This window comes from Lathamus discolor, chromosome 4, assembly GCF_037157495.1.
Source record: "Lathamus discolor isolate bLatDis1 chromosome 4, bLatDis1.hap1, whole genome shotgun sequence".
Lineage (NCBI taxonomy): Eukaryota > Metazoa > Chordata > Aves > Psittaciformes > Psittacidae > Lathamus > Lathamus discolor.
This window is the reverse complement of record NC_088887.1, coordinates 106,550,901-106,572,362: the sequence shown is the minus strand read 5'-3', so window position 1 is coordinate 106,572,362 and position 21,462 is coordinate 106,550,901. Positions and strand designations below refer to the sequence as shown.

At 46.1% G+C, this 21,462-nt stretch overlaps 2 protein-coding genes across 2 annotated transcripts in view; one reads left to right on the top strand and one right to left on the bottom strand.

The window, feature by feature from the left end:
* The window catches only part of PAN3 (poly(A) specific ribonuclease subunit PAN3), a 99,326-nt gene extending 84,108 nt beyond the window's left edge, over window positions 1–15,218 (top strand). The window contains exon 20 of the mRNA XM_065678467.1: window positions 14,913–15,218. Coding sequence (XP_065534539.1) covers window positions 14,913–14,945 — 33 coding nt within the window. The 3' untranslated portion in view covers window positions 14,946–15,218. The remainder of the gene's footprint in view (window positions 1–14,912) is intronic.
* FLT1 (fms related receptor tyrosine kinase 1) overlaps window positions 1–21,462 on the bottom strand; it is a 112,326-nt gene that overhangs the window by 1,760 nt on the left and 89,104 nt on the right. Inside the window, exons 18-29 of the mRNA XM_065678459.1 lie at window positions 18,628–18,732; window positions 15,030–15,143; window positions 14,215–14,303; window positions 12,352–12,511; window positions 11,837–11,934; window positions 11,195–11,317; window positions 9,973–10,084; window positions 7,770–7,869; window positions 6,362–6,467; window positions 6,138–6,268; window positions 5,623–5,707; window positions 4,705–4,796 (exon numbers count right to left, since the gene is read on the bottom strand). Of these exons, the coding sequence (XP_065534531.1) occupies window positions 4,705–4,796; window positions 5,623–5,707; window positions 6,138–6,268; window positions 6,362–6,467; window positions 7,770–7,869; window positions 9,973–10,084; window positions 11,195–11,317; window positions 11,837–11,934; window positions 12,352–12,511; window positions 14,215–14,303; window positions 15,030–15,143; window positions 18,628–18,732 (1,315 nt within the window). The remainder of the gene's footprint in view (window positions 1–4,704; window positions 4,797–5,622; window positions 5,708–6,137; window positions 6,269–6,361; window positions 6,468–7,769; window positions 7,870–9,972; window positions 10,085–11,194; window positions 11,318–11,836; window positions 11,935–12,351; window positions 12,512–14,214; window positions 14,304–15,029; window positions 15,144–18,627; window positions 18,733–21,462) is intronic.

Below are 21,462 nucleotides of genomic sequence, written 5' to 3'. Positions count from 1 at the left end.
GCAGAAGTGAGGATGGAGAGAGCCCTCCTGTGTCCCCTTTAATTTCCCTTCTGTGACCGAACATAACTATTTGTGTTTATTGTAAGTATTAGGGTCTTGGTGCCCATAGGGTGCCCACATTTAAATGTTCTTCCTAAGGGAGCTGGGCCTTTTTTTTAGCAGGAGTGAAGTAATGAAAGATCTCAAGCCTTGTAGCAAAGGCAGAAAGCTACTGACTGGTGTAGGTGTTCCCAAAGCCTAATGTTTTTTTTTAGCATTTAAATTTTTAAGATAAATGGTTGATGTTTGTGAGGAAGGGTGTAAGGTCTGGGTATCTCCTCTCTTTGGCTTCTCTTGGCAGCAGACATGAACTGCTGGTTTGAATTAAGAGTTTTCCTGTTATCCTGTATTCTGCCTTTTATATAAGATGCTCTTTACAAGAAGGGTTTAATGTCTTCCCAGCTGAGCCACTCTTAAAGGTGCTGTTTGTCTTGCAGCTCTTTTTCACCCATGTTCAGAGAGCGCAGTGCTTAAAGGGGCTCCCTCAATAATTCAGAAAATAAAGGCAAAGAGAATTCACACCATTGAACCTAGATACCAAAGATCTGTCTGTAGACAAAGGACAAGCCAGAGCATTTACCATCATTGATTACATGTGAAAGCCTCATACAAACATATGTTGGGCTGCAATGCCTAAAATTAGATTTCCTCCCCTGTATTTTTATAAGTTCATGGACATTCCATCCCTCTTCATTTATAAGGTCAGGAATGCTGGCAGCCCTAGCCTTGAATTCCAGAGAAGACAGTCAGAACATCTGTTGAGGCTTTCAGAGCCCAGGGTTTTGCTTTTCATTTTAATTTTCAGTGTTAGGTCTTTAAGTGCAATGCAGAACTGGTAGCACAGGCCATTCTGGGTTAGGAAACGGAGAAGTAACAGTTTCTTGAATCTTTAGCTCACGAGCCTCTGTGCTTTTTAAGGAGTGTGGTCTCTGCCTTCTGTCCTGCTGTAGGAACTTGGAGAGTCCTCAAAAGACCACCCCATTCTGTTTGTTTTTAAATGGACAGAGTTCATGAGGGGAAGCCCTCATGATGAGGGTTGCAGATGCATCCCGTATTTTTACATTGCATCTGTTGGCAGATGGAAAAGCAATTGCCTTGGGATAAATTCTGTAACTGTGTGGCAAGGTACTTTTTGTGATGGGTTTAAAGAGAAATGCTTCTGTGAATTACATTGTAATTGTGAGTCTTACGGAGCAGTGAGCTGGCAAAAGTGAAGTGTGTGTGTGTGAAGTTACGAGCCTTAAAATCATTATGCTTTGATCCTTTCATCATCAGGCTTTCCCTTCTTGTGAGCTGGACTTGGCTTCAACTTTAATAAACCTTTATACCAGTGGAGCTGCACCTATTAATTTTACCTTACATGCTCAGCTGTACCTGGGCATGCAGGCCCACAGGGAGCTTTGAGGGAGCCCACAGGGTCTGGGCATCCGTAGTCAGGCTTCATTTTGAGACTGAGCTTGCAGTCAGTAAGGGCTTCTGTAGCTGTGGACTATCTTCTTTCCACTCTAGAAATGTAAATTAGAATCTGGCTCTCATGGGGGTTTTAATTGGGATCATTTGGTGGAGGAAACAGCTGCTGCTTTCCTGATACATTGAAGAATGGAGTGAGGTTAGAGGCTTGGTACAGCTCTTGAGATGCTTGTTCCAGCTCACAAGTGGGGAGTTCTCACTGTTTTTCTTGCTTATGCTTTGCTCCAGCCCAGGGGTTTTGGCTTACTTGGGTTAGGCATTTTTCACCAATATTGAAAACTAGAAGATAGTTGCAGTTAGGATCTGTTCCACTTGCAAAGGAGAAGAGCTCAGAAGTTTGTTTTTTTCTCTCCCCTAAACCTTTCTATTGGGATCTTGTTACCCGAGGCCTTACATTAGGAAAAACTTGTCTCTATGCTGTTGACAGTGTCATCTCAATGGCAATAGTCCACGGCACGTAGCAACCATTTCTGTTGTCCTCCTGCCCACCACCTGGGCCTGAGGGGCTTACTGAGGGTTTGGGCTCATGCTCAGTTTCCTAAAGTAAAACTAAGGGTGGTGAGCTTTGCTTGTCAGTGCCTTTCCGTCCACAGCAGTGGAAGGAAGAGAGGAGGAGGCTGACGGGTCGGTGGGGTACCCCTGGGCTATCAGGTAAGTTGGTTCCCTGCTCTGCTCTTTCTGGTTAGTCATGCTGAGTAAGAACCAGTGTGCACACTGGCTCTCTTCTGGAGTCAGTTGATTATTTTCCTCTGAGACAAACCCTGAGTGCACTTCTGGGGACAGGTGAGATGCGCTGGGTTTGGCTCCTTCCACCCTATGCAGTAGACATGGCCTCGCCAAGTCTGAATCTGCTAATGGGCACATCCAGCCTGCATTCAGCATGTGCTGGTCTAAAAGCATCACCCTGCCTGACTGGCTCAAATACCATTTCAGATGCTTTGAGCTGAGGAAGCAACCGTGCTGAGCCCAATCATTCTGCCGTGGGCAGCAGGGAAAAGCTGTGGCCCAGGGAAAGGCAGGCCAGCCTGCCCCAGCCTGCAGCTGAGCAGGAATCGGCAAGGACACAGCCCTGCAGCCCCTCTGTCTCTGCTCAGGACTCACCTGCTGCTGCATCTGTGTCTTAAACTGCGGTGTTGATGTAGGATGGTAGTGCTGTCATGGCAGCAAGAGGGCAAGTGGTCTGGGAGTGGTTAGGTGTTACAGTGATGGTGATCTAACTGTAAGCTGCTGCTAAGAAGGGGGTTGACCCCTCCCTCAGCCTGGCACTGGCACCCTGACAGTGAACTGCTACTGTGCTCAGAAACTACCCTGAGGCAGCTCTGACAATAATTCAACGGCCTGAACCAGAAACGAGAGCAGGACTGCAGAGCAGGATGCTTGAAGTGCAGGGGAAGGAGCAGGACTGTGCATCTGATGAGATCAGCTTACATACGTCAGCCCCCTCCAGGCTTTGTGTTGTCCAGTGTCCAGTACAAGTACAGCCTAAATAAAGGATGCTTAGCTAAGAAGCTTCCACTTTCAGGAATGTGTGCAGACTACAAGGGTCACTGCATGCATTTGCAGATCTGAGTCTGTGTTATGTTTATGGCATAACACTACAGTACCAATTGCTCAGCTTGCAGGCCAGATGACCTTGTATGTTCTCAGCCAACTGCTGTTTCCTGAGGATTTACATTCTAGCAGTCACTGTTAAGTTTGATTTTTTTTTTTCCCATCCAAGCATTCCTTTTCCTTCTGCAGCTGAAAATGCTCCTTAAAGCATTTCCAGAAGGGTGCTTGGGGTACACACTGTGTATTCTGCTCCATGCAAAGGCGTTTCATGCTTTTCATTTGGGACATGTTGCCTCCGCAGCTGAGAACAGCCTTCAGTAAAGTCATGTTTACACATAGAAACAATGGCTTAAACCACTTCTAGGAACCATCGCACCCTTTGAAGTCCTGTAATATCCACACACACCCCAAGCTCCGTGATACCCGGCTCCTCAAAGCAGCGTATGGCTTCACAGAATCAAAGTACCATGAAACTGCTTACGGGCCTGTTTTCTGAAAGGCCAAGGCAGGAGAAAGGGTTTCCCGGCTCTGTTTGGAGTGGCTTGTATCACCTCGGCTTTGCTGCACATGGGCAGTGCTCCACTGAGCGCTCATCCTGCCAGCAGCACGTTTGCCCTGCGCACTCTGCGTCTTAGCTGCATGAGTGTGCACGCTCCTGTTCACGTATTCCCGTGCCTTCAACCAACGCCCTCTTAGTCACTGTGGTTTTTCCTGCGGCAGCTCCTCGCTGCCCTGCCTGCACGTTCCAGCCAGCTCCAATTGTTCCTCCAGACAATACTACACCTCCCAGCCTGCTCAGCTGTGAGGCACTGACTCCTTCCCCACAGGCACGATGGCCTTGACCTCCTGCCAGCCTAAGATGAAGGATGGGTTGGGTCTGGGCAGTCCCCAGGCTGGGCGAGAGCTGAAACCAGGCACAGACACTGCCAGCTTCACAGTGGCTGGGAACTGAGACACTGCTGGCATAGGGCAAACAAATACTTCCCATTTACAGAGTTCATGTCAGTGCAACCCCTTTCTTAGAGCAGCCCTAGTTCCCTGCTTGGGCAGCTGTCAGGAATTAGGTGGAGGAAGGTGGCCAATATATTAAAGTGCTTAAAGGCAGGAAGAGAAGTGAGGCCCTCACATCCATCTATTGTAAAGTTGCCACTTCAGCATCCTGAGCCCATGGGTGTTAAATGGGCCGTGCTTAGCTGAGTCGTGGAAAAGAAGGGCAAAAACAAGCACAGGGAGCCTTGTCCCAGCTGGGGTGCCCTTGAGGACTTGCAGAAACAACTGCAAATCCTTCACAGCCGCACGTTCCTCCTCCCCCATTGCCAAGGGCTTGTTTCCTAGAGTTACCTACCTCTGCCTTGGTCTGCTGCACTCACTTGCCCAGCCTGGCATTAAGCTGAGGATCAGGCTCATCGATAGAGTGCTATTGGTGATGTGCTTTGAGGGGTTATTTGTTTCCCTCGAAGACGCATGGAGGCTTAGGTGTGGGAGGTGATTGCCTGCACACTCAACCAAGCAGGACACAGCTCAGCAAGAGTGCTTGCAGGGACTGGGGACTCCTCAGCTGCTTCATTAGGCATGATTTAGCACAAAGACCTTGAATCCTCCATTGCCCTCTAAAACATGAAGAAAGGAACATAAAATACAGACCCAAAGAGCATCCGTTTCTGCTTGCTGCCTGTCCATGTGAAGCGTTTCAGTTCTTCTGGAGCCAGCACCATCCCACTGTCTGCTTGGTAATCCTTGGGAAAAGAAAATGCAATGTTATGAGGTGGTAGCTGTAGAAAGTTGTATTTAGAATGGACTCAATTCCTCTTTGGTCTGATTTGCACCCTTTGTTTGGTCATTTCTACTCCAACAGCTCTAGGAGGCAGTGGTCCAGTGCTGCTGGAGGTGCTGCAGTGCCCAAGTATTTTATGGTGCCTTTCCAAACTGTCCTTGCTTTGGGATGCAGCACGCACATGTTGTTAAGGCAGATACAGAGTGCTAAAAGTGTCTACACACAAGGTGAGGTTTTGAGGTGCCTTGCAGGCACCACTCTGCCTTTCCCACCTCCCACCACATAATGTGTACAGCTGGGTCACGGAAAGCTTCCCCCAGCCTCTCACCATGCCCAGCCCCATCGGGACAGTATGTGTGCCCCTTTAGTAGACGCTTCTCCAGCTTGTCCACCTGGTAACAGGACTTGTTCCTACCTGGGACCTCTGAAATGTGACTCCCAGTTCTCATTTGTGTGCTACTATTCAGATGAAAACACAAATCCAAGGGATTTCAAGTGGTCCTCCCACACCAGTGGGACCCTGGCAGTGGCATCTTCCAGGCCTGCTGATGCTGGCCATTTCTTACCAGGGAAGGAGTGTTTGCAGCCCATGGCATGGTCAGCAAGGATCTGCTGACCCCGATTAGTAGGACAGTGGGATAATACAACGCTGCAAGCACAGCTAATCTCACGCCTCAAACCAATAGAGCTGATGAAGCAGTAAACCTCATCTTTATTCTCTCTGCATCAATCTGTCACACAAATAAAAAGAAATAAATGACATACCATTTGGCCCAGGAGTCACTTACATTCAATACAAGTGTTTCCTTGATGGGAAGCTCTTCAAATGTCTTTATGCGCTGGGGTGGTTTTATTTTGAAAGTGTTTATGTATCTGTTCAACGAGAAAAGCAGGGCAGTGTTTGGTGAGAGCGTGCAGTGCACAAGCAGGAAGCGCTGGGTATTCCTCTGTTTCTTTAAGCAGTTTCCTAACTGTCATCGAGGTAGTTTACACAAATGGGGCTGGTTAAGCAGACCCTACCCAAACCTCACTCCCCAGTCCTGGGGTGCACACAGCTGCCCCTCTCACAGTGCCTGAGCCCATGTGTGCCCCTTAAGTGGTATATCTGATGTTTCCCTGGGCAGAGACATTCCGAAGTGCTGCCCCAGCGTAATGGGATCCCAGAGGTGGTGGCTTAGTGGCTGGTGCGATATTCAGGCCACATGGAGTATCTGAGTGTTTCTCCTGTCCAGGACCAAAACAGGCTATGCAGCAAGCTACAATACCCAGCAAACCAGCCCAGGCTTCATCTTGCTTCTCTCACCTGACATTTTCAGTGCTCCCACAATTTGAGCTTGTAACAGGAAAACTTTCCTTGCACAGAGGATCAGAGGCAGGGGGAAACCCACTTTCCTTCGTAAATATCGTGTTGAGGGGTATATAGTCTTTGCCATCCTAAATGGAAACAAGAAATTAACACGTTATTCCTGGGACCATGTGGCCAGTCACCCCGACCTCGGTGACAGCACATGGCCATGACGTCGGTACCTGCTGGACGTTTGCTTGCAGCAGGTCACCCAGCTTTTTCACCAGCTCGGAGAACCGTGGTCTGTCGTTGGGATTGCTTCGCCAGCAGTCCAGCATGATCTGGTAGCTGTGAGGACAAAAGCAAAGTGAGCACATGGCGGGGTTACAGCTCACTTTGACCCAAGACAGCACAGCTCTGGCAGCTTGACATTGACAGAGTTAACTCCTGCACCTGCCTGATTTTCAAAGAGGCTCTCCAACATGAGGCCTCCTACTCAAAGTAAGAGTAACTTCACTCAAAAACCTTCCCGCAAGACACCGGGAAAACCACATCAAAAGAATGATTTGGCCAACTAGTCATACTTTCTATTTTATTCCTAATTAAGCATTAAACCTTTGTATTAAACATCTATTAACTGGCAGTGTTTAGGTTAAGGCATCCTAAGATGACTTATATGAATGTGTCACTTCCTCATATTGGTCAAGCTTTCCTTCCTGCAATAAAGTATGTGAAAGAGAAAAAAAAAAGCTCTTATCTACTGTCACTACGATAATAAAATTAGCCAGTGGGTAATATTCCCAGATAGGCATGGCTGGCTCGCATCCTCCTTCTTTCAGAGCTATTTTTTGGTAAGCGTTGCTATTTTGAGTCATGACGTTGCACTTGAATAGGCACCAAAGGCACATAACACGTACTTGATTTTGCCTCCAGAGATAAAATACCCTGGATGTGTTCATGCTCACACCATGAGGTGTGTGTTTGGGGTGCTGCATGTGCCTCCTGGGCAGAGCGCTCATTCCAATCCCAGGGTAGAGGCACTACAGACTCAGGGGCTCACTTGGACTCCCCCCAAGCCTCTAAAATGCTGTCGGCCTAAGGCAGGGCACCAGGAAGTGACAGCCGATGTCATGGTGGAAGGGCTCAAACAAACCCCACAGGGGACATGGGTTGGGAGGCTGCTGGTCCCCGTCACCTTCCTCTGCCATCTCCGGGAAAGGGTGGACCCTCGTCACCGGAGTGCTTGCGAGGACGCCTCCGCTGTCACTTCCTAAGCCAAGACGACGTTAATAAAATGTCACATTCCTCCAGCACTTATCTGTGCGCACGTCAGTAAGTATTAAACCTGGAGGGGAGGAACGACCTTCCTCCTCCGGGCTGCTCACTCAGGTCCCCTTGGAGCACGGCCTGGCTGATGCCCTGGGCATGGGTCCATGTCCTTCCTCACCCTCTCCTACCCCACTGGAGGGCCAGGGAGCCAAGGAATGGGGGATGCAAGAAGATGCTGATGACAGCAACAAGATGTGAGGCAACATCAGGTTGCTTTTCCTTATGTCGGCACAGGGTACTTTTTGTGGAGACTCGTGCATCATGGGCAAGGCAGCCCTGGAGGGCAGTGGTACACAAGGCAAGCAGAAAAAAGCATCTTACATCTCCTCGCTCGCTTGCTCCGGGGCTCGCATTCTTGTGCCTTCTTTTAGTCTGCTGCAGAAATCCTCATCTATTTGGACTCCAGGGTAAGGAGAGGCACCTGAAGGAACCATGGGAAGAACAGGGTCATACATGCTTTGAGCTGGTTACCTGTGACCTAGCCCTGGTCCTACACATAGAATCATAGAATACATAGAATATAGGGTTGGAAAGGACCTCAAGATCATCTAGTTCCAACCTCCCTGCCATGGGCAGGGACACCTCACACTAAGCCATTCCACCCAAGGCTTCATCCAACCTGGCCTTGAACACCGCCAGGGATGGAGCATTCACAGCCTCCCTGGGCAACTGATTCCAGTGCCTCACCGCCCTAACAGTAAAGAACTTCTTCCTTATATCCAATCATCTAAACTTCCCCTGTTTAAGTTTTAACCCATTACCCCTTGTCCTGTCACTACAGTCCCTGACGAAGAGTCCCTCCCCAGCATCCCTATAGGCCCCCTTCAGATACTGGAAGGCTGCTATGAGGTCCCCACGCAGCCTTCTCTTTTCCAGGCTGAACAGCCCCAACTTTCTCAACCTGTCTTCATACGGGAGGTGCTCCAGGCCCCTGATCATCCTCGTGGCCCTCCTCTGGACTTGTTCCATCCCCCTCAAACACTTGTGGCATGCAGCATCTGCTTGCAGAGCTCAGAGTCTGGCTCCTGGCAGCTGCCACAAGCAGGGAACTACTGCTGCTGGTAGTGCTCCAAGCCCTCATCCTTGGAGGGCAGGATCAAACCCAGCACTACTGGTGGTGCTTACCTGGCCTGAATGCAAAAGATAAGGTACACATGAATTTGACTTGAAAAGTATCCCTCAAGCAAAGCCAGTTTGGACCACCTCAAATTCTAGTAAGCAGAGTAGTAACAAGCGCTAAATGCTCAAAACCACCTTGAAAATAATAAAATCATGTTTTTTAAATCAGATCACAGTTCATTATAGTTCTAGCTTGGGTGTTTTTAAGATGCAGCCTGATTGTGCTGTGGGTCTTTTTTTTTCTGTAGACAAAACCGAATAAAATCAGGAAAAGGGAAAATGAAAGGAAAAGAAGACCTTTCAGAGTCAGTCACCAGGTTCAAGGAGCTGGGGCTTTAAGAAAAACATAGCAGGTATTATGAGTCTGACCATAAAATCACAGGACTTGGCAGGCTGACCAACAACACGTATTTAAACTAATAAATGATTGATTGTCCTGAGAATTGTATAGTATTGTTTCCTCTGCTGTTCGCCTCTTTTGTCAGCCTCTATGTTGAACCCAATTAAGATTCTTCTATTCTGACGGTCATTGTTGTTCCCACTCAGTGTACATCTTGTATCCTGCCTTTTCCACGTGAAAGAAAGGGAAGGCGGGGGTGTGGAGGGGAGGGTGTGTGGAGGGGGAAGCTGTGCTGGGTGTTAATTTCAGATTGCATGCTCTAGTTCATCCTGCAGCATCTGTGCAGATGCTTGCTTGCCTGCTGCATCCAGCGGCCGGGGTGAAGGGGGCTCTGTGTATCTCCTGGGCTGGGGGGACCACCTGGTCTTAGGCTGGAAATAGGGGTGACACAGGCTGAGATGCGCAAGGACACACTCCTTGTGTTTCCATCTCCCTTGCTCCCACAAGAGAACTAAGAAGCTTTTGAAGGAGCACCCAGCCCATGGCACTTGGTGTCTTGAATGCTGTCTGTGAGTGGCACAGGAGGCGATGTGGTTGCCAGCCCCGGACAGCAGCTCTGTGTTAACCCAGAGGCTTCCACACTTAGTAAAAACATTTTATATTTAGTAAAAACACTTAAAAATTTGCCCGATTTTCCTGATTTGCTCCATCAGGCAGACAAAGCACTGCAATTGCTCTGGCCTTGCTGCCCTGTCTCTACTGAGGCTTTCTGCAGGGAATAAAGGAAGCTTAGGTTTTGCCCTAAGAAATATATGGTAAAGTTATCAAATAGCTGTGCTACCCATTAGTGTTTTCAGCCTGGAAAACCAGCTTTCAGTGTTCTAACAAGCACCAGCATTTCCAGTTCACAGGGGTATGATGCACACAGTTGTCCCTCTACCCACACACCCCATCTCTGCCTGATGTAGGTCTTTGGGCAAAACCTCATTGAAAGTAATGAGTGTTCTTCCCCAGACTTAAGTCCCTGCCTCTGATTCCAGCTCCCCGGGGGCAGCGTTAACGTACCCAAGGAAAATATCTCCCACAGCAAGACTCCGTAGGACCACACATCACTTTTTGTATTGTAGATTTTATCAAATATGGATTCTGGAGCCATCCACTTGAGCGGAAGTCGAGCCTGGAGTAGAAGGGACAAACCTGGCTATTATTTTCGAAGCCTAAAAGAATTTAATCATAGATGAATCAACTATATATTGTTATGTAAATAATTACCATTGAAGTAGGAACCTGTGGGATTTCCTTACAGGCAGTCAAGATAAACCCACACTCATTCAGACACTTTCTTAACAAACTGTAGGAGTAAAGGGCTGTTTTTAAAGTATGTTTGGCACAAAACTCCAGACATTGGAAACCTGTGACCAGAGTGACTGGGTCTTTTCTATATGGGGATGTAGGCATATGCCAGAGCAGGGAGCTCTTGCCAGCATATTAGAGACAGGGGAGAAAACCCTACATCCTAGTGTAAATCACTCTGTGATGGTGTTGTAGGTGTTCTCAGGGAAATACTCAGAGCCTGAACTGCAGGAGTGTATCAGCCACCTTGAAGCCACCTCAGCCCAGCCCCTGTTAGGGGCTCCTGAGCAGTACCCAAGTTATGTCCCCTTAGTTTCCAGGCTGACATGCAACGCTGTAAATCTTGAAAGCTATTTACAGAGGAGGGAATAGCTGGCAGGTGGGTGAGACCTGGAGACTGCGTGATGCCAATTCCCAGACCAAATTCCCATGGCATCAGTGGGCACAGGCACAGTTGCTGACCCAGGGTGGCAGGGGGCTTACTGCCTACTGTTTGCAGTGGAAGTACAAAAACCACCCAAGCGAGTAGGTGCTGGAGGCAGCGAGTCCAGCTCAGCAGCTTGGGGCACCACAAGCCACGGCTCTGGTGTGGGTACACCGGGGGACGCGCACCTTTTTTTGGAGGGACTGGTTTCCTTGGAGGAAGCTTACTGAGTAAAGGGGTAATGCTGAGCCAGCCAAGAAACATGTCTAAAAGATATGTGAAGAATTAACGGGGCAGAGCTGTGAAACAGCGAGAATGTACAAGCATTATGCCTGAGGGTAGAAATGCTTTCCAGATCTACAACGTATCTGGATAGCTCATCTTCACATAAAAACCATGACAGCTTTCAAGCTCTTACGTTCAGGAAATGTGAACGTCTACAGGACATTTTGGTGGACAGTTTGAAATGGTATGATATAAACATTATAAACAAACAGCATCTTGACTTACATCTCCTTTTCTCACATAATCAGGATTCTTATAAATATCTCTTGCGAGGCCAAAATCACAGATCTTCACGACATTGTTCTCAGATAAAAGGATGTTTCTGGCTGCCAGGTCACGATGAATGCACTATAATAAAACAGTTTCACAATCGAGCTGCATTTCCTTAATCCTGCCCACAAATTTCCTGACTGTCTCTCATATCCTTTAAAAAGTTATTAGTATTATTTGAGAGATCAATCTAATATGTTTGTAGCGAAGTTGGCTGCAGTTTACATGAAGTTACTGTAAACTGGCAGTTCTGTAAAAAAACCCCAATATTCCTAAGTCCACAAAGTGATACATTTTTAAGCCCCTTGACATTTGCAAGGAAAGCACTGATTCATTTGGAGCTCCCTACCTAACACACATTGAAATGAAGAAATAAAAGCCCACCACACCCAAACGATGTTGCCTGAATGAATGAGCTTGATCCACTGCCTTCGGCCATGATCCTGTGTTTATGGACTTAGATAAACACATTGTTATATTTATAAAGCCAAGAGGAAAATGGCTCTTCCTTTGGGAGCTCTCCCAAGGAAGGTGCCACTAAAATGTAGATGTGATTTCACCTCTGAATCCCATCCTTCTGCAGGGAAAAATCCTCACCTTTCTGGAGGAGAGGAACTCCATGCCTCTGGCCACCTGAAAGCTGTAAGAGATCAGGTCCTCCATAGTGAGGGGCAACTTGTAGAGCTCATCAGAGTCTGCCAAGGTGGAAAATGCGGTTTGTTACAAAGGTCTCTCACAAGGCAGTTATTTCCCCTCTCTTTTACTGACCCTATTACTCCCATAAATTCAATGTTCACAGAGTAGTATTTGAAGGTCAACCTGCTGTCACTGGAAGCAAAACCAGTGCTTGCTTTACACCCCGTGCTTTGGACGATGCTGTGTTTTCCCCAAAGATAAGGAGCAGTCAGAAGAAACAATCACACATTTTCCTGTCAGATTTAGTAACCCTGGAAGTAATCTTTTTTTAAATCTTCTGCCCTCTGGACATGACCCTGTGAGCGTCTCCCACGGATGTTTATTAGGGTGATAAATGAGGAAAAAAATTCAGGGATGCACAGTATGTTGTAAAAATATCACAGACCGTGTAGGGACAGGAAGGAATTAATACCTACCCTCCTTGTCCTCCTCCGCATCACTCAGACTTTTATCTTCCTGGAACCCTGAGCTCGCGAAGCTTTCGCTGCTGGTGACACTGGCCAGCCTTTGTTTTTTGCCTTCCACCGGCTCAATGTCCTTTTTCTCTCTCATTGGGTCTCCTTGCAGAGAGGAGTCCTTCAAACAAACAGAGGAGGGGTGCTACATCAGAGTGACGGAGGGGGTGGGAGAGGAACTGGCTCAGACTTCTGCCGCCTTTCTGCCGGAGGGAAAGGCTGGTCCATGGCACGTGCAGTCGCGTCTCCCATGGGTGTGGGTGTCCAGTACCACGGGGGAGGTTGGTTCCCATCCCCACAGGACTGAAACATGGTGGCTTGGGAGCACCATGACATGAATTTGGGGCAGCCTGGGTGGTGACGGTTTGCAGGGTCCATTGGTGGACACGTCTGCTGGGCTGTGGGTCATCTCAGCCAGAAATGAGACATCTGAAAGGGCCTAAAAAGGATGAGTTCAGAAGGATGTGCCCACAGTGCAGGTGTCCCAGACCTCTCAAGGAGTGTCAGATTTTTGTCCCACACTGGTTAAGGCACTTGCCTCTGTTTCCCTGAAAAGTGCTTGGTGTAGGCCTGTAAGCCATTCCAACGAGGAGCAAGGGCATTTGGTGCTTGAAATACAGCTGATGTTGGAAGCAACTGCTTCTCTTCCCCAGTGCCTTTATCCAATGCTTTCATGTTATGGCCAATTACAGTTTAATGGGACACATGCAACACTGTTTGGAAAATACTTTCCCTCTGCAACCCAGAGGGCAGCCTAGCTGCCTGGCCATGCTCTTGCTCCCTCTTCCCTTTCCTCTTGTCCTGTGATTGTCTCTCTCCCTTGTGCACACTGGAGCAGAGCCAGGCTCCTTCCCTCCTTCCCTCCTGATGGGTTACCTTCCCAAGGATGCTGGAGCGCCAAGTCTGGGCAGGCTTCTCCCAGGGTAAATCCCACATGGCCATGCCCTGCTGAGCGTCCTTCGCCAACAACAGCATTTTTGAGGAGGCAACTGCTGTGTCTCATGCAGAGTCCAACACGGACAGCCTTGAGAACAGAGATTCAGCCAAAGCCCTTTGGAGGGGGGTATCCTCCCAAGTGTGCTTTCCTGCAGAGCCTTCCCAGAATAAACCCTGAGATGCTGCTGAGCTTTTGGCACAGCTGGGCAGGGGTTTTGGGGACTGCTGTTCTGGGTCCAGGCTCTGAAATCCCACTTCAGAACCCTTAATCCTTTGGGGGATTTTGCTGAAAGTGCACAAGCAGGATATAGTTGGCATAGTTGGGTTCATGTTTGTAATAAGAAACATGCAGTAGGTTGTGGGATGTGAGGACAAGACTAATGTTCTTTCTTCTCTATAGCTCTTCTCACACAACGAGATCACTTGCAAATCTCTGAATATCAGGGTATATTGTACATGAGCTTTAAATGGCATTCTCTTGGTTGTGTTCCCATCGATACTGAAATCAGTGGGCAAAACCACTTCCTTCGGCTTCACTGGCAGCAGCCTGTGAAGTGACCCCAAGCTCACCAGGAATGGGTTTGTCAGCAGTGGGGTGAGAGCATGTGGGGACACTTTGGATAGGATTCACTTCCTCTTACTGTAGATGGCTCTTGCCGAATTACTCACAGCAGTCTCCTTGCACAGTCAGGGGATAGAAATGCGTCCTTTCTTGACACAATACACTCCACTCCAAATATTAAGATAGCTCAGGTGAACTGCACCCAAAAGGTGTTTCTCTCCTTTGGTAGAAGAGAGTCTAAGGAGACTAGCTCAGAAGCTGACATCTACATTGCCGACACTTACATTAGGTAAGATGAACCTTCCCAGAGGCATCTGTCTCCTCACCTTGTTAGGGCAGAAAAAGTTCCTCTTGCTCTTCAGGTAGTTTGATAAATTCCCATACTTGCAGTATTCAACAATCACCATCAGAGGCCCTGGGCAAAAGGAAAGTGCATTTTGACCAGTGTAAAGCAATGCAAGGTGGTGTCAGTTCTGAGAAGAAAAGTCATGCCAGTAGCTCTACCCTGAGTCCAGAATAACTAACAATGTCCTAATGACGTAGAAGGCTGCTTGAAGGGACACAGGACATGTCAGCAAAACAATACTGTTTCTGGAAATCAGGTAAGGGCCTAAAAGCTGGGTCATTAACCTGGGTCCTGAGGGACTCTCCATTCCCCCTTTGAGCAGTCTGCATTCACAAGGGAGTCCCTCAGCCCACACTACTAGAATAGGTGACATATTTAAAACAAATGATCGCTTGTACTGGCCCTTTGATTTTCTTAGTGAATTATCATGAAGGATTTGATAATGGTTCCCTTGTGATTAATTGTGGAGGGCCAGCAGCTGATACCACTTGTTCCCAGTCTTCCCAAATCATATTTAACTTGAGCTTGAGCAGTGAAGTGAAGGACAAGTGGCATGTTCCTAAATTCACAATTCTCATCTAAATACTAGAAGAGAGTTTAAGTAGAGAAAATGTTTAATCAGTTCTTTAAATGACTAAAATTCTCTTTTTCTCTTCCTCTTTTTTTCACCAACCACAGGATGAGCTCAAATATTTCAAGTTAATAACTTGACCCCTGGATGAAAACCAGCACAGCGAACTGACTGTTACTGGGAGATGATCCAATCCCATTGCAGTGCAGTGCAGACTTTTTTACCTCCATTTTTCGTACAGGCTCCCAACAAATTCACAATATTGAGATGATGACCAATGTGGATCAGGATCTTCAGCTCAGTCATCAGTGCTTTGTACTCGCTTGCTGTGGCCCCTTCTGTAAATACAAAATATAGTCAATGTGAAACGGCAAGGCACTGGCCCTGCTGAGCCTCACCAATTCTTGCTACTTTCTGTTGAAAGAACCTCCATTACTGGGTGTACTTCATGTGTTGATGTTCTTTGTCAATTCCTCCCTGCTCAGCATCCTCTTACTTGCAATAAAACCCATAAAAAGGTTTAGGCACTCAACTTCCTCCCAGTAGACCCGGTTATATTTAGAACGGAGAGAAATTATTTTCACATGAATGGTTTTGTTGTTTCAGCCAAAAAATGAAAGAACAAATAAAAAGGGATTTCAAGGCTATAATTAACTCTGTCTAGAGTAGGTTTCAGCTGATCTGACTTCAGCTGTCTAAGGGTTATGTACTAGCCTGAGCTAACCAACATCTCAAGGAATGAGTGGAAAGAGAAAAGCATTTCCAGAGGCTGCAGTCAGATTTAAGGAAGAGAGGAACCACCCATGGCTGATGCTTGTGTGGTTCTGCTCGTTATAGAGGAAGACTGGAGTATTAAGATAGATGAGAGAAGTAAATTTTAATTGGTTAAAGCTCTTTTTTAATTTGTTAAGTAATTAGCTAAAGGTGGCTGCATCTCACCCTTATTAATTACAACCAGTATCAATAATAATACTAATAGCATAATAATTGTAATGATATAAGATATCCCACAAGTAAACCCGAAACATTTTATTCAGTGTTGAATGAAACTTTTAATACCCTCCAAGCAAATATTTTTCTGCAGAATTTTATTTTGGTAAGAAAGCAAGAAAAAACACACTGCTTCATGTAAACGCAAAAGGACTTTATCAAGAGTAAGTATAACAGTCCAGTAGAAAGAACCTAGAGCTGAGTCTTTAAAAGGCTTGGTTTCAGCATCTGAATGGAAACAGATTTTCTTGGTGGCCCCACACAAAACTTGCCAGGTACCTGGTGACCCACTATTCATCTGTATAGGTGGTGACACTTTCCCTCCACCTCATTGGAATTCTGTGAGGATGAAGCTTATAAATGACTGCAGAGTTCCTGGATAATCCAGGGAGCACACAAGCAATAGGGCAGATCACCCGTAAGTTTAGGTGCCCATAGTGAAGATGCCTACAGAGAATCTAGTCACCACAGGCTCTCTTCATTGTCAGCAGAGCAAAACAAGTGCTCAGCTCAGCAGGTGAACAGAGATTTCCCTTAGGATGGGCTGGGCTGCTGTTTCTCACTACTGACTCAAATACAAGCATCTACCCTGTGTGAGCACACAAGAATTTCACCATGAAGACTTCTTGTAGCTGCTGTCTGCTCCCATCTATTCCAGGAGCAACCCTTGCTGCCTGGATGGTGCTGGCTGGCACAAGAAGACTGCTGACATACATAAAGTGCTGAACCTGGCAAAACCACTCTGCCAGCGCATACATCTGCATGTTGACAAGAAAACTCACTTAACCAAGGGTCAGGCAATGACACAGGTGACAGACTTGAAACCAGTGACACAGATGGCTATTGGCCCACTGCTGCAGAAGGTCTGGACTGGGACCAAAGCTTTAGTTCCTTCCCATTTTCCAGACATGCTTGCTGCAGGGTAGTTGTTCATTTGATATTGGTCAAAAGGGTATTTCTGTGCTTTTGGAACAAGAGTGAGGAGAAAAGTTTGCAACCCTCTCAGCTGCAAACACCTTCTTTGGGGGTGATCTGAAAGCATTTAATGTTATATTGCAGAACAAGCCTGTTAAGGACAATATGGCTCACCCTACACAGAGTACAGCTGCCAGGTCAATTACCAGCGAGAGATAGGAACTATTTCAGGTTGAGTGTTGCAGAGACAGACTAGGTCTGAGAGTATCACACATGCCCCTCCAAAAGGCTGGACATAAAGTGTACAGATCTCCTGATAACTGATGAGTAAGCAGCTGTGAAGCTAGAAGCTACTGGGTAAGACGAATGTATTCGAACTGTGCCTGAACAGAGCCAACTGAGAGCAACAGGGATCCCAGCCTTACTGGCAGAACAGGGGATGTATCCTGGCAGAGGATGACCCTGAAAAGGATTCAGGGATTAAGATGATAAGCAGTGCAGCATAAGATCCCAGGGCAATGCAAAATTATCCTTTAGATATATGAACAATTGAAAGCTAAATACGCAAGAAGTGGTGCCACCAGGACTCTAGGCTAGGGAATTCAGCCATGGCTGCTTCAGGCTATGACTGAATATCATCCTGCTGTTAACTTCCCAAGTGCCCTCGTCTAACTGATGAGGGTCTTTGTCCTTTCTGCTCCAGTGAGAAAAGTGGCAGTGAATAGCTGGGAGATGACTTCACTTTAGGAAGAGCACTGGTGTATGAACTGTGCTGGCAAATCCATCACACAAGCTGGGTGTCAGCATCCTAAGCACTATGTGACGAGCCTGCAGGTGGTTCAAAGAGGACACCCCTGCACAACAACTCCAAGATTTAAACTGCTCAATCTATTTAGCTTCATGAAGAAAAATCATTATATAATCTAATGGAGAAGGTTAGAATGAGATGCAACAGTCAGACATGCAAATAGACATAGAATCATAGAACAGTTAAGGTTGGAAAGGACCTTAAGATCACTAGCTCCAACCCTCCTGCCATGGGCAAGAACACCTCACACTAAACCATGTCACCCAAGGCTCTGCCCAGCCTGGCCTTGAACACCGCCAGGGATGGAGCATTCACAACCTCCCTGGGCAACCCATTCCAGTGCCTCACCACCCTAACAGGAAAGAATTTCCTCCTTATATCCAATCTAAACTTCCCCTGTTTAAGTTTTAACCTGTTACCCCTTGTCCTGTCACTACAGTCCCTAATGAAGCATCCCTCCCCTGCATCCTTATAGGCTCCCTTCAGGTACTGGAAGGCTGCTATGAGGTCTCCACGCAGCCTTCTCTTCTCCAGGCTAAACAGCCCCAACTTTCTCAGCCTATCTTCATACAGGATCTGTTTTTAATAGTGCATTGATTAATCATTGGAACGAATGACCAAGGAAAATATTAGAGCTTCCTTCCAAGTGTCTTCACATCAAAGTGGGTACCTTATGCTCCAGCCAAATTTTATTCACTGTGCTCAGCTTACAGTCAGTCTAGAGTAATGGTACAACGTAGGGTATGAAGGAAACCTAATTGCTTCTTCCAATCCTACAAAAGTCACTTTGACATTCTTCCTGGGATTTGAGGTAGTGGAACCAGAATGTTTCAAAAACATTAGGCACTCATGTTCTCACTGCACCTGACACATCCTCCCGTATCATGTGACGATTTATCACCTCTTTTACTGTGAATGCAATTTTTATTTCATAGTTCAGCCATTTCACTCACATGGATAACCAAAACTTGGTGTGCACATTTTGGAGGCTTCAGAGGATTATTGGTGGGGGGATAACATCACACACTCTTGCTTACAACAGAATCATATTGACAGTAGGACACTATATAAAGCAAAAATTTTTTCCAGCCCAGCTTTGCAGTAGATACCTTTCAGCATTTTCACAGCAACTATTCTGCATGTTGGTGATTTCTTAATTCCAAAAGCAGATGCTTGTACCACCTTTCCAAAAGCTCCATGTCCAAGAGACTTTCCTGTAAAGAAAATGAATTGGAGAGATACAGTCTGTTAAAAAAGAAACCTTGACAGCAAATGGCTTCATGAATAATTAATAGAAAAATATGCTTTACAAGGAGTCCTACGTGTATATTTTCAACATAGAGGTTTTTTAGGATTGGGTATTTTGTTGCTGTTTGGTTGGTTTTAGTTTTCTTGAGAGTAAGCAGACAAACCAGAAGACAGTGTCATCGGAGGGAATAACTGATATGCTTGAAAATGATGCTAAATGAATGCAACCATTTGGTAAAGATACCCTGGCTTCTGATCCAATTTTAAAGCCTAGCTGCCAGAACAAGGTTTGTTGTTTTTGCCCTGAGCACACTGCACCATGCAGCAGGCTAGCACACTGCTAGTTATATCCTCCATAACACAGGGCCTCCACCTGAACTCACACACACACTAAGATGCAGCTTGCTGCAGGCTTTGGTAATTTTTACAAGTTAAATTCATCCATCCCAAACAAGGTGCCTTAAAATTATTTTCATTCCAGGGAGGTGGCAGCAGCTGTGCATTGAAAGCCCTGGAGTACATGCATGCACAACCTGCCGATGCCCTTCCATAGCACACCCTTGCAGGTCGAGATTATGGAGTAGTGAGAAGCTGTAAATCTGTGCAAATGAGACCTTTACATTTGTGAAATGAGGTCTGGGGGGATTCAGTGAGTGACAAACGATGGGTTTGATCACGGTGGGTATGATGCTTCCAGGTGTCCAAGGGCAGACATCTGTGCTGGATCATCATTATGCTGCTACTGAGCAGACCCCAGGACAAGCACCCAGAGGTCCTTGAGAGAAATCAGTGGGCATGGATAAAATTCTTCAGCAGTAGAAGCCGAGCATCCTTTTCCTTCATGTTCAGAACCAGGTAAGATTCCAAGGGTGCACTCATAACTTTTCTAGAGTTCATGACGTTTTATGTCAATCTTATGATCTTCACAGCCTCCTTCATGATTTATTAGTGTTTGAAGCAGGGAGTATTGAGTACCTCTTTGACACTGTGCTCACGTAGACAGGCCTGGCTGCCTCTGCCCTTCTCAAGTGTCTGGCAGAGTTTTGATCAGTCAGGATATCAGCTGGCAACAAATTTTATTTCCTAGTAACTATTTTCAGGTTGGATTTGTGTTTTACCTTCAGCAGAAGCCAGGCACCAAAGTGTCAAGCAAAAGTATAGCAGCGGGCTTTGTGGTGTAGAGAAAAGCAGAAAATAAAGGCCAGCTTTTCATATAAAAGCAAAGGATAACATATGCCATATATTTATTTTCCAGATGTGGCCATGTGACCTAGCCATCTCCATAGGATAGTTCCTTTTTCCTATGATGGACATCTGTTTGACCAGCTTTCATTTGAACATCTAACGTGTTGATGTTTAAGTGAGAGATGAATCCCATCCAGACACTCACAAGTAGAGAAAAACTGCTGTCAGTTCTAAATTAAATAGATACTCTTTTATATGTGTATCACATTTCTAAACTGTAATTCTCAGTATGTCTGTCAGTAGAAGCAAAAAGCATATGTTATCAAAGCAATGGAAACATTACGTGAAATATGCTAAGCCAACCCCCTCCCCCCTCCTCAAATTTATTTCCCTCCTAGATGTACAGAAGTGTGGCATTTTTTACTCTAAATAAAAACCATGGAGAACTTAACCAGCTGACTGAGTCTTGGCTTGTGAAGGGCTTAGTGTTTGACACACAAGTACAGGTGAATTGGTATATGTCTTTGAAAATCTGCAGTCACCTTTTTCAGTTGCTTCATTCAGCAGAGGTATAAGGGAAGCAATGTTAAGACTAAGGTCTCTGTTATCTTGGTGAATTAATGTTTTTGGCTGTAATGTATTGACTGCTCACAATTTCTACAAGATTGAAATTACAGCCTGAGGTCCTATAAATCCCATCATACCTTTGTTTAGTCCGTAGCTTTAGTCTGTTTCCATCACTGTTAACTTACTTCCCACATCAAGATAACCTACTTAGTCACCACTTGGAAAACATACCAGTTAGCTCACAGAGCTACACAAAGCTGCTAACCTTTCATAAAGGAGAATAAGCACTGGCAGCAACAATTCCTTCTCTAAACAATAGTTGCAATTTAGTGGGAAACTGTATTAATACTTGATGTATCAGTCTTTGTTACTCCACTATTGCTTGTACCATGGTAAATGTTAGCACAGAATAAGGCTGCTTTAACTTTGAAGTGTGTAGATCAAACTCCACAGTTTAGTATGTAGACTGTGGCTATGATTGCTCTTGCAATTGACAACAAAGTATTAAATGAAGCAATTAAACTGTGGAATATTAAGTTGCCGAACCATCTGAGCTGTCAACTTGTCACAGCCTTCAAACAGCAACACTGGCCATATTTCAGGTAGCATTCAGGTATGAAATGTATGAAAAGATGAAGAAAGCAAAGTGCTCTACTTAAGTTTTCTGTGCTTGACTCTGGTTTCCTGGTGCAACTCAGAAGTCATTATAGTGAGCATAATCTTCAATCGAGGAGTTTTGGATCAGGAGGTTTCCTTTTCAGCCCCATTTTAGCAAAGTCCTTCAAGGATGTGAGGTACTGGACTGGGGCATCTGCAAAAAGCACTTACAGACACTGCTCTCCATGTCTGTGTGAAGGCAGAGGCCCAATGCCGTGTTTGTTTCTCAGGTCCTTTGCTGCAGTTTGAGTCATCTGTGTTTTTCCCATATGTGGCTTAATATTTTT